This window comes from Rhipicephalus sanguineus, chromosome 2, assembly GCF_013339695.2.
Source record: "Rhipicephalus sanguineus isolate Rsan-2018 chromosome 2, BIME_Rsan_1.4, whole genome shotgun sequence".
Taxonomy (NCBI): Eukaryota; Metazoa; Arthropoda; class Arachnida; order Ixodida; family Ixodidae; genus Rhipicephalus; species Rhipicephalus sanguineus.
In genome coordinates, this window is record NC_051177.1 from 31080863 (window position 1) to 31092871 (window position 12009).

The 12009-nt window shown below is 44.9% G+C and overlaps 2 protein-coding genes across 2 annotated transcripts in view; both read right to left on the reverse strand.

Moving 5' to 3' along the window:
• LOC119382646 (cyclic pyranopterin monophosphate synthase) overlaps nt 1-12009 on the reverse strand; it is a 227438-nt gene that overhangs the window by 164969 nt on the left and 50460 nt on the right. The gene's annotated exons all lie outside the window — the stretch shown is intronic.
• Nucleotides 1-12009, reverse strand: part of LOC119382654 (tryptophan 2,3-dioxygenase) — a 66419-nt gene that overhangs the window by 41035 nt on the left and 13375 nt on the right. Inside the window, exons 2-6 of the mRNA XM_037650452.2 lie at nt 7626-7689; nt 6683-6776; nt 5927-5994; nt 5170-5235; nt 1223-1284 (exon numbers count right to left, since the gene is read on the reverse strand). Of these exons, the coding sequence (XP_037506380.1) occupies nt 1223-1284; nt 5170-5235; nt 5927-5994; nt 6683-6776; nt 7626-7689 (354 nt within the window). The remainder of the gene's footprint in view (nt 1-1222; nt 1285-5169; nt 5236-5926; nt 5995-6682; nt 6777-7625; nt 7690-12009) is intronic.

The following is a 12009-nucleotide window of genomic DNA, read 5'->3' on the forward strand; positions in this document are numbered from 1 at the left end:
CTTATTCCTAAATATATTCTATATTGGCATTATTACATTACCAGCGTCGGAATGTCGCCGTTGTGAACTTAAAAAAAAAATATCCACGGCCTCGTGTTCACAGCAGTATACTTCGTATGCACTGAGGCACCGTCGCGGCTAAATGATCACCGCCGTTAGCGACTAATACAAATTTGCACGTAGACTGCTTCATAATAATTATGAAGCAGTATACTTAACTATTGGGTTTATAATAATTATAAACCCATTAATTTCGTCCGGGGCATCTGTATTCGATTACTTTGCAATAATGCACTTTCTTATCGACAACACTCTTATCAGTAGCCTGTCATCCTGCGGCTTTCGCATTATTGCGGTTATCGCGTCAGGCGCCATAGTTTTCAAGGATAGAGAAAGTTCACTATATCTCTGGCTATCACATACTAGCTGTTCCACTGACTGACAAGCTCCGCTGACTCAAGAGAGCGAAGAGCGACGTCGCTCTTCGTTCGCTCTCTTCCCCTCCCTTTTTTTCCCCATTCCCCTTCCCCCAATGCAGGGTAGCCAACCAAAAGTGCGTCTGATTGACCTCCCCGCCTTTCTTTTTCCTCTTCCTTCTCTCTGTTTGGTCGCGTTCCCACTGCAAACATAAACCTCATGCACCCAACCAGTGACGTAGCCAGGGGGTGGCACACCGGGTCCGTGCCCCATCCCCCCCCCCCGTTTTTTTTTTTTTTGACATGACATACTGATATACCTTGCATATCTTTGCATCCTAGGTTTAAACAATTTTTTGGTATGTTGCGAACAATTTGCTATGTATTTGTTGTTTAATATTTTTGTAAAACGGGTGGCCTTTTGTCAGGTATTGCTATACCTTTAGCTTCTCTACCTTTCTTGGTGTAATTCAAGAAAAATAAAGTATCTGAATCTGAATCTGAACACAAAATGACACTCGACCACATCTGCCGGCCCGGTTCCCACTTCAGATCAAAAAAGTGACCCCCCCCCCTCCAACCACGAAAACAATTTCTGCCGACGCCCCTTCACCCAACTGACTTTCCATATTTCCTTGCGAAGTTCACTATAACTGTATACGTGTTCCTCGTTCAACAATCGACGCGTGCGCTCTGCACCGACTGAATTCAAAGTGAGCGCGCACAGTTTCGGCTCAGTGCGTAGCACTGCATGCAAACCGCAATACACGCTAGCCGCCACCGGTGCTTCGCGCGCGGAATCTCACCTGAATTCCATGAAGTCAAGGGGAGTCATGGTTTCCAGGATCTCGACTTGCTCTTGCAGCAGCTGTCGAGGGAAGGATATGGGAGAGCCACGGTTTAGATCAACACCACCCCCAAAACGACGGAAACGTACACGGTCAATGCTTTCAGGACACGGGTACACTCGACACTGTCGCTGTTAGCTTTGTATAATCAGCTTGCTCAGTATACATTATCGCAGTACACTGTCATCTACACAGCTTCACGTGCATATAAACGTTCGTTTAAAAGAGCACGCGCCTTTCTTTTCAACGTTGGGCCATGTAGCATATACGGGAGTCACCCGGTACATTTCTGATTGCGAGCGAGTCCAATTAGGGTCGCGCTTCCCTTTTAAGAACCCTTTGAATTTATTCAGCGTCAAAACATTTGTCGCCACTTGGCATCGACGATGTTTCCGCAAAGGTTTAGCTCATCACACTTGCGAACAGAAACATAGTTCATTCGTAAAAGCATGAATAAAGCATAAAGTGATTTGAAAATATATCGTTTTCAGTTATTGTTGGCGCTGAATAATAGATGTCTTCCTACAAAGAAGCAATCGAAGTCAATGCCTTTCCTTGCGCATAGTCTGAACAAAGTACTCATCATGCATACGTGTCAGCGACCTGAACCGTGTTTAGGAATTACGCAACGCCTACATTTCGGGAGGAAATTTTGGTCAGGAGTTAAAGGGACACTAAAGAGAAAACAAATTTTTCTTGTATTAGTAAATTACAATTTCACACAACCTATATCGCCACGCTTGCCGCGAGAAGACGCTTGGTAAGCGAGAAAACGCGCAAAAAGACAATGCGGGTGGAGACGCCGCCTTGACGTTCCAGCACCAATCGCCATGACGTCATAGATTTTGACTGCGTCTATTGGGGCCGCTCCTAATCGGTAAAGCTGAAGTACGTTGTCCTCTGAGGATACCAGATAATTAACATACCTAGTTTCAGGAAATTTCGTTGAGCTAATGTTGCCAAAATGCGATAAATTCAGTTTGAAATCCATGACGTCATGCGCGGCGATTTCGGCACGAAGTTTTAATATGAAACTTTGACCTTATTTTTCTCCTCTATTATTAAAGCTATGATGGTGAAATTAACCACGTTAGAACATTCAGACTAAAATTTATAAATCTACATCGATTTATTGTCTCACTTTTGGTGTCCCTTTCACGTGAAGAGGTAAATGGTCCAGCTGTCGGCGCTTACGCCACAAACTCTACCGGAAAGTAAAGACGCCTCTACGACATTCTGAATATATGCCAAAAACAAACCAGTGTCAACAACGGAGGCCCAAGGCTTCACGCCTATTGCTGTCTGACACGGGGCCGGTTCTTTTGTACAAATATCACGCTCATGGCACAAACTCCGATGCAGCTGTCCGTGCTTGAAGTGTTCGGCAAACACGTCGCGCGGATATTAAAAAAAAAAAAAAAACTTCTATGTACTTTTTATCGTGGAGGATCTCTACGCCGGACGAAGGCGCTTTGCACTTCACCGCGAGGTGACAGCCTTGGGCGTTGTCCATCGATGGCCTCTGTGAGCTCCTCGTCACCCTTATACATCCGGCCTTGACGCACGGGTGTCGGCTGCCAATATTTCATATCTCGAGCGAATACACCGCGGGTATCAACCTTACGAGTGAACACTCGCCCGCATAAGAAAGAAACGCTTCGCATGCTTCTCGTATAGGGACCTTCGTGGAGACTGTTATCTTTTACGCCAAGCGCCATTAGTTCGTTGAGTGTCACCGCTCATAAAATGTAGCACGTAAGGGGGTGTGGGATTGCACTGGAACTCGACTAACCCTGGCGAACTTGCACTCCGAATACGTTGCGGGCTTCTCTGATCACCGCAGGAGATAACGAGCAACGAGTGACACTCTTGTTTCTCTTCCGAGCACTTCCGGTCGAGCACTTACTTCCGGTGTGTACAAATCAGAGCGAACAGGACGGCGCACAAGACGAGAAGGACACAGTACGCAGCGCTCGTGATGTGTCCTTCTCGTCTTGAGCTCCGTCCTGTTCGCGCTGATTTTTACAAACATGTATCGCTTACAACTCGCTCACCTCTAGCTCTACCTTACTTCCGGTGTTTAGAATATTGAGAAAGTGTTTCAACATACATAAAACTAGAATGAAATGGATGGTTCCGGTTAGAGTTAACAGTTATATTGGATACATACGCTATATATAGTTATATTGGATACGTATGGCTCAATACGCGCCATTCCTGGGATTTCCTAGATAACCTGTATAACCTGCATGCATACAGCTTGTAATATTTCACTGATATCAATGATCATAAAAAACAAAAGGTAAAACACTAGAAAAAGAAAATAATACGGTAGCAGTAGCCAAGGGGTTTCAAGCTCACATCACCTAGGAGGCCGCAGTCACGAAATTTAGTCCTTCAAGGGCCAGGAGAGTGAGGATGGTTGGAGCGGGGTGGCGCGGTGGGGAGAAGGTATTTAAACAAAACGTCACCTAACGTTGCCATTTGAAAGAACGCCTTTCTCATACCCCATATATGGGTCATTTCTGAAGGGCATTTGACGTTCGGGTTTCGAAAAACATGCCGATACTGATCTCCACAAAGACTGAAATCACGACGCCAGTCCTGAAATATAGTTTTCGTTCCACGGTGATGTTTCAAGTTTCAACTCATTGTGGACGCAGGGTCACGAAAAAGAATGCTTGAGACTAATCCTGTCTCCGTAGCTAACCAGAACAAAGCGTTATTATTCGCAAAAGGCGAGAAAATAATGCGAGTGCCACTGATCAAAGTCACCAAGCTTTATTCCGAGTGAAGCCACGGTCCGCGTGTTTGAGACCCCTTTCGATACAAACAAGCAAGAGAGAGAGGCAGGGAGGTTAAGCGGAATCACATCTGGTTTGCTACCCTACACTAAGCGGTCGGGGAAAGGAAGATGGAAAGAGAAGCAGGCGTGAACACACATACAAAAATATAAGGCAGCCTCGCACTATATAGTGGTGGCAAGCCTGAAGGAAGTGCGAAGCTGGGCAGCCTACTTTGTTTCTCTTCGGACTTCTCTTTCTGTTCTCCTCGATTTCTTTCTTTTTCTCTTTTCCAGTTTTTTCTGTCTTTTTTCTCTCTCTTTATTTCCGTTTATTTCTATTTTTCTTCCTATTTTTATTTCTTTTCTTGCTCTCTCTTTCAATTTCTCCCTTGCTTCCTCTTTTTTCTATTCTATTTTACACGAGGTTTTGCCTGCGTTACGCCAAGCGACGACAGCATACGACAGCTCGGGCCTCTAAAGTGCTCCGCACTTGATGTCATCATCAAGGTGCTCGAAGAACAAGAGGAAGGAGACTTCTACTTGGCACGAGCGCGTTTTGCCGGCGTTACGCCAAGCTCACGGTGTAAGAAAAAGTTTACGTGCTGACACTGTCTGCTCGCCGCGACAGAGAGCGCGTCCAGATAATGTTCGGCTATAGTACAGGCGCCGGCCGCAGTTGCGTGGGGGGCGCTGCAACGTGGAGGCCTAGAAGGACCGAAAGCGCCGAACACAATCTGGACGCGCCGTGGGGCGGAGTGTCAACACGTAAGTATTTATTACACCGTGGCCAAGCTGCATGAGACGACGACAGCATACGACATCTCGGGCCCCTAAAGTGCTCCGCACTTTAAAAAAAAACACAAAACAAACGTAAGGTCAGGAACAGCGTAGGTTACGTAACCGATAATGTAGTGTGCAGTGGTCTGCGTCTCGTACCAGGTTAAAAGTCGAGTCCTATGTCGACCTTTTTTACGCATGACGGGACATCGCCCCCACTCATATAATGACCCCAATACTGTCATTCAATAGGCTCTTTTAGAAAGAAGAAAAAGATGTTCGCTTGAGAAACATTCATTCACTTAAATGCAGCTGATAGCTTGTCTACGATGTGGAGACTTACCTTTAGAATGAGCACGACGCGGTTCATCCGAGACGTGATTTGGAACATGTTAGATTCGTTCATGTCCTGCGAATCACAAGAAAGATGCAATAGTGGGAGAAAATAATGATGAGCCTTAAATAAAGATCTGTGAACTGTTCGGCTATGAATATAAGAACACAGATAGCACACTGACTTACCGCAATACAACTTTTTAACCCTAACTTGCAATACACTTTACGAAAGCTTTTTTTTTTCCAGAGGCAGTGATATGCCGATTTGCTTGCTCTGTTGATGGACCGACTAGTCAATAATGCCTACTGTAGTCAGATACAACTTAAGAAGTCTGGAGAGGTCCCGCCCAGATGACAAACGTGGCAGCCGATCGCCACCGCGACTAAAGAAATAGTCCCGCTCATGCACTCGACAATGTCCTCCGAAGGCGGAGTCACCGGCCGTCTGGCTCATGACGTCAGTCTGGAGTGTGCGACCATTGGTGCAGGCTTGTGTGCATCCGCCTTTGAGCAGGAAATGCCGCGGACTTCTAAAGCTGTATCCGACTATAGACATTAGTACTGCCTACTAGACAATAATTCAGTATGAGGCGAGTTCTAAGATAACATTAAGCATGACTTTTATGTTACGTTTTTTTTAGCTCAAAAGATATTCTTCCTATTGTCGAATCTCGCTGCCGAATCCTAATATACTGCATATTAATTAGTGCGATAGAAGAATTCTTGGTCATGGTTACGCTGGTTGAAGAAAAAAAATTGCTCACTTTTGAGTCCAGCAGCGGCTTTATGGAGTCCAGTTCGAAGATGATTTGTTTGAACCATAGTTCGTAAGCTGTATCCAGGAAGAAAGAAAAGCAGAAAAAACAATCAGCTAACGAAGAAGCCTAATATCGTAGAGCACGCATTTAGGATATATGAGTCCATAAATACTTTTAGCCTATTTTCGTGTTGTCTGCTCCACATTAAAAAAATAAACTGTTCGATTATAACCCTTTGAAACAACATAAGTTCTAGCGTGAATGAAGGATTAGTCAGTCAGAAGGAACGCAAATGTGTGGCGATGCTCCTCTGAAGTTGCCGCAGCGTTTTCTCCTGACGTCACGGATTTCTACAGCGCCTCCTTGGGGCTCAAGTCAGTAGGTGAGTTAACAAGTAGTAATTACATCCCACTCTCAAGGAACCAGAGACAACATAACGAGATCTGTAGACTTATGCGAAAGAAGAGCTCCAAAATGAGGGGATGTTCTACCGGAGCAGCCACTTCTACCCATCGACTTGCAAACGTCGTTATTTGGATAATCACTGCGCCAAAGCACAAAGATATATTTCAGAAAGCGTATGAGTACGATCATCATTGATGGATTTAGCACTCGAGTACAAGGCTTTACTGCTTAACAATTCGCGGATGTCAGAAAGCTTTCTTTCTCCACTGCCTGTACAAATTTCAGGAGGAGCAGCGCATTGAATGCACCATTTCTATGATATATATTCTACATATGCCGATTCCTTCACCGACTCACCTTGATGCGTGATAATGAAAAGATGCTCGTCGTGCACGCGCTCCTCGCAGTGCTGCTCCGTGACCAACTTCTGACAGTCGAGGAGCTTGTCTAGCTACCGTAAAGGAAATAAATAGTGTCAGTTTTTAATGTGCGGCACAGAACGCCGAGCTAAGACTAACACAAACCGCGTGCGAATGCGCCGCCACTACGCTGTGCAAGATGCCAGAGAGTGTTCGCACTTGGTCCTTCAGCGTAGCACGTAAGGGCACGTGATGTATGTCTATCGCTTTACGCTAACGACCCTTAGCCATAGCTAAGCATCCGGTACTTTTTTTCATATATATTGAATCAGCGCGAACAACAAATACCAAGTTAGATTGACACTCTTGGCTTGAGCTGTTGATCTGAGTTCGCCTTCCTTTTATGTTTTCTTGCAATAAACCTTTGAGTTGCGAGTAAGCGCTTGTTCCTGTTCTCGTTGACCTTGTAATTGTGGCTGCAACCCACTGTGAAGGATTGGCCACAAATTGGGTGGTTTTACAAAATGTTATAGAACTTTATAATAAGGTAACTTTTAGAGTAGAAGCGTTACGAAATTATAAAGGAAGTGTTGGTGCACGATGAAATGTGCTGTTGTGCCCGTCTAACTTTGTTGTTTGCGCTGCTTCGATCTAAAGTGCAACCGTACAAACCAGCCCAGCTGTCGACCTCGCTATATCCGGTACTTCAACTAGGTGCGTCGTTATTATGCTTGAACGCTCATCGCACTGAAGTCGACAGACATCGTGACCTGGGATCGGCCAATTTTTCTTTCTTTTTATTCCGTGTTGATCATCTCTCTCAGGTGAAGTAGTAAACGGTAGCGCGTGGCAAACGACCAGTAAAACTTATGCTACATTTAGCCGGAAATCTGCTGAAATAGCGATATTAGCAGGCACTCGATCACGCAAACATCACGCACCTTCAGGTAGTTTCCGTAGAGCAGCTTTTCTTGATGCGGCACCCCATCGTTGGAGTTGTCATTGCTGGAATTAACAAACGAACGAAGGTCAGAGCAACATCGTGACATGGGCACTGCCGCTTTATGGCAGCCTTAGATAAGAGCATTGCTTGAAGAATAAGCCGTTAAACGAGAAATCTAGTAGCAGGTGGTAATCAATCCAACATGAAAGACGAAGCCTCTTGGATAGGGAAGATATGATGCCATGATTGATATAAACACATCATTTGTGGACATCTAGGGTCCCTACGTTACACTTGAATATATATGCTGGTGCCGACAGATATGAACGCGAGCTGTGACCTTCATGCGCATAGCCTTGCATTCACGCGTATTCGCAGAGTCAGGATGAAAAGAAAAAGCTAGACAACACGAGCATTGGTTTAGAATAACAGAGAGTTGAGCTTTAGTAGGCATTCATGTTAAGGCTGGGCGTGCAAACACGGACGTAAGAGAGATGTCAAGACATCACAAACGCCGCGTTAGTGGTGTCTCGACTTCTCTCTTGTGTCCGTGTTTGTTGTTGTTGACACTGACGATAGCCAACGTTTGGTCGATATTAGCCAAGAGTTAGCCAACATTATAGTCAATGTTGATTAGCCAGTGCTCGGGACATATGAGTAAATATTGTAGCAAGCTAAGGAAGACCTCTATTCAAGGCGAGTTGAATTCGGCCAGAAATCATCCTCGTGGACATCATCATCATCATGAACCTTCGCAGAAAGTGCGTGTACGAAGTCCAGGAAGACACAGTATTCAATAAACAATATAGCAACCTGTTTACGCACAGCTGCTTTGGCGTTTTACACCCAAAGCACTTTCAGTCCGCTTCCGTGATGACGCACGAACCCGAAGTTCGCTTCATAAAACTTGCAGAAGTCGTAAATGGCAGCCTCTTAACAGAAACATCAGACACCTAGACTTTATCTGCGCATCTTCTCTACGGAATGACATATCTTTAACGGCCCTCTCACCTTTTATTTAGAGCAAGCACCGACTAGAAAAGCAATGGCGTCTTAGCGAGCCCTCTTCGATGAGTTATCGCAGCATGCGCTTGCAGGGCGCCAAGCACCATCGTGAAATGTTGAATAGGTCGTATATCTTTTTATTTCATTTTTTTTTCTGACGGCAGCAAGAGGCCTGCGCTGTGTCTGAGAGACGGGCTGGATTACTTCAGCAGTTCGCCTTTCCTTGTCAGGGTTTTACACTACGCTACTATTACGCCGCTTTCAGCGAATTCGTAATTTTCTTCTGCATTCGCAAGAACAGCTTCTGTTTAATACAGAGAATAGAGTAGACGTTCGCCTATAGCGGAAGTTGGTCATTTTTGGCTATGAGACAATCTCAACGACCACGAGGGCATAGACGACAATTGCTGAAAAATGTATCTCATATATATATATATATATATATATATATATATATATATATATATATATATATATGTAACGTTACAAAACAGAGACGCGTCGTGGTTCAGTTGCCATGCATTTATTCTAATGCACGCGCACTTCTTCTTCGTCGCCTTCTCCTACCATCGCCTTGTTCATACGTTACACTTTTCCCCCTCCCCCCGAGAAAGTCGCAGTTCAGAAGGTACAAAATAACGCCGCAGTTTGCTAACATGAACAATATCAGAGTTTCTACCTAAAGGAAACACAGAGCGGTCGATCTCGTAGTTCACTGGTGAGACCTTGCGTAGAATCTTGTAAGGACCTTCCATGATGGAACTCAGTTTGCCGTTGTTGGGATGCCATGGTGTCTCGTAAAGGACAATGTCACCGACTTGGAACTCAATCGGGAGAAATTTCCTATCATAGATGACTTTGTTCTTATTGTGGTAGGCGATGGAATTGTGAACCGCAGCTTTCCGCGCTTCTTCAACAGTTTCTTCTCGTTGTTCCAGAATAGTTGGATACGATGGAATTCCATACATCAGGAATGAAGGTGCGTAGCCGGTAACTTCGTGGGGCGTTCTGTTGTACTCGTCTATTACTTCCGAGAGCAGTTTTGTCCAACACTTCTGTGGCTCGTCATTGATCTTACATTTAAGTCTGGTTACAATGGTCTGGTTTGTCCGCTCATTCATACCATTGCATTGCGGATGATGAGATGAAGTGAAGAGTTGATGTATTCGGTTGTGCTTTAGGAACTGCTTAAATTTTCCTGCAGTGAATCCCGTTCCGCGATCTGAAAGGAACTTCCTTGGTTTTCCCGCAGCAAAAATGGTTTTCAGGCATGAGATGTAGGCGTCACTGTTTTCACTTTTATGAGCGAACGCCCATACGTAGCGAGTAGCATGATCAATAACCAAATGGATAAACCTTTTTGATGAGCCGAATCCAGAAAATCCTCCAATGGTGTCCATTGCGAAGAGGTCAAAAGGCTCTTCAGCTGGAGGCAGTGATTCAAGTGTCCCATACTTCTTTGTTTTCGTCTTCTTGCATCTCTGGCATGTATCGCAATGCCGAATATAGGTGGCAACATCGGTTACCATATCCGGCCAATAGTATTGTGGAGACAGGAGTGACAGTGTCTTCTTCACTCCGACATGCCCAAAATGTTGATGTGCGTTCTTAAGAATGGTAGGGCGCAGTTCATGTGGCACATATATCTTCCTTAGTCCTTTTCTTTTGACGATGACTATGTTGTTTTCCAATGAATACGGTCCTCTTGGGTGCTCATTGGTGCATCGTTGAAGTTCGTCGTGTGACAGAAGTTGAACTATGGGGGCTCTGGAGAGTGTATCCGCTTCTACGTTGCTTACGCCTTTTTGATGTTTGATGTTGACTTCATACATTGACAACTTTAAAGACCACCGGAAGAGACGACCTTGCGGATTCTTAACATTCTTCAACCACTGAAGTGCAGAGTGATCCGTTACGACAGTGAATGGCTTTCCGTGAAGGTAGCAATGCCATTTATCAATGGCATCTATAATGGCAAGGCATTCTCTCTCTGTAATAGCATAGTTCATCTCATGCTTCAGTAGTTTGCGGGAATAATAGGCAATGGGATGTTCCTTGCCTTTGTCGTCAGGCTGCTGCGGTCTGCTGAAGAGACGTGAAGCTCCTGATGTAGTGCCAGGATTACGAGCAAAAGAAACTCCTCTCACCCGTTTTAAGGATGTCTCGACCCGTTGAGCAGCGGCGAGCCACTCTGATGACGAGGTGAAAGACAGTCCGGCGAGCGCTAGTTCCATATATATATATATATATATATATATATATATATATATATATATATATATATATATATATATATATATATATATATATATATATATATATATATATATATATATATATATAATCCAGTAAGCGTCATTTGGGAAGGCCGGCCGGGCATACAAATAATTAGAGAAAAATTCACCGAGGTGTACAACAAGGATTCCCTTTGCATCTATTGTCGGCGCTTCCGTTTTATGTTAAGGGTGTAGAAAGACACCTGGAAAGCCGTGAGGTATACCTAATGGGCAATGAAGACAACTGGGAGTTTTCATGCAGGCTGCTGTACGTGGACGACCTTGCGCTAATGCCGATCATTGCGTGCGAGGGACTTACAGATCTGTTGCCAACAACTGTGGCTGGCGATAAAGCAACCTACGAAGCCCTCGACTGAAGCGCCAAACGATAAGGTGTTCCGGTTAGTATTGGCGCATAATGTAAACCTAAATCTCCTTGCCCGAACAAAGCATTATGTATGGCGCTGTTGCCAACACCTTATAAACGAAATTTCCATATCGGCGATTGACCTCAGCGTTAAGCCTAGACTATAAGCGTTAAGCCTGGACTATACAGTAACAGCTGGCCTTTTTCTCTTTTTGACTTCCTTACCGTCACAGTACAAAAAGAGGAACTGATGTGAATCTGACACTTGGCATCGGGGCAATGTCACTCGAGCCCCATTGCATCCGGTCCTAAATCACCGTGCGCAAACCAACCATATACACGTATTGCCTGCGGCAGTGCGGTGGACTAGCTTAATTGCTTAATCCGCTGCATATGACCATGACTTCCAGATAAAATCCGGCGTGCTTGGAATGAAACAGCAACGGCCATGAATACCTGCTCAGGAATGTTATCGTAACAAATACCTCCCTAACAATGACCAGACGACACGCAAGCACGCACGCGCACTTTCAGATAGCAGCGTTTTCTTGGTGAGGCCGGGTCGGCCTGCTCACGAGTTTTTAACGGAAGAGATCTGTAAACGCGTCCAACTGGGATAGCCGGCAGGACACTGCGACTTTTATCGCGTTAGTAACTTACCCTTCGCATTACCAATGAGCCCCACTCTTGCCATGATAAGAGGCCTGGTAAACGAGGAAATGAGCAAGGAAGAT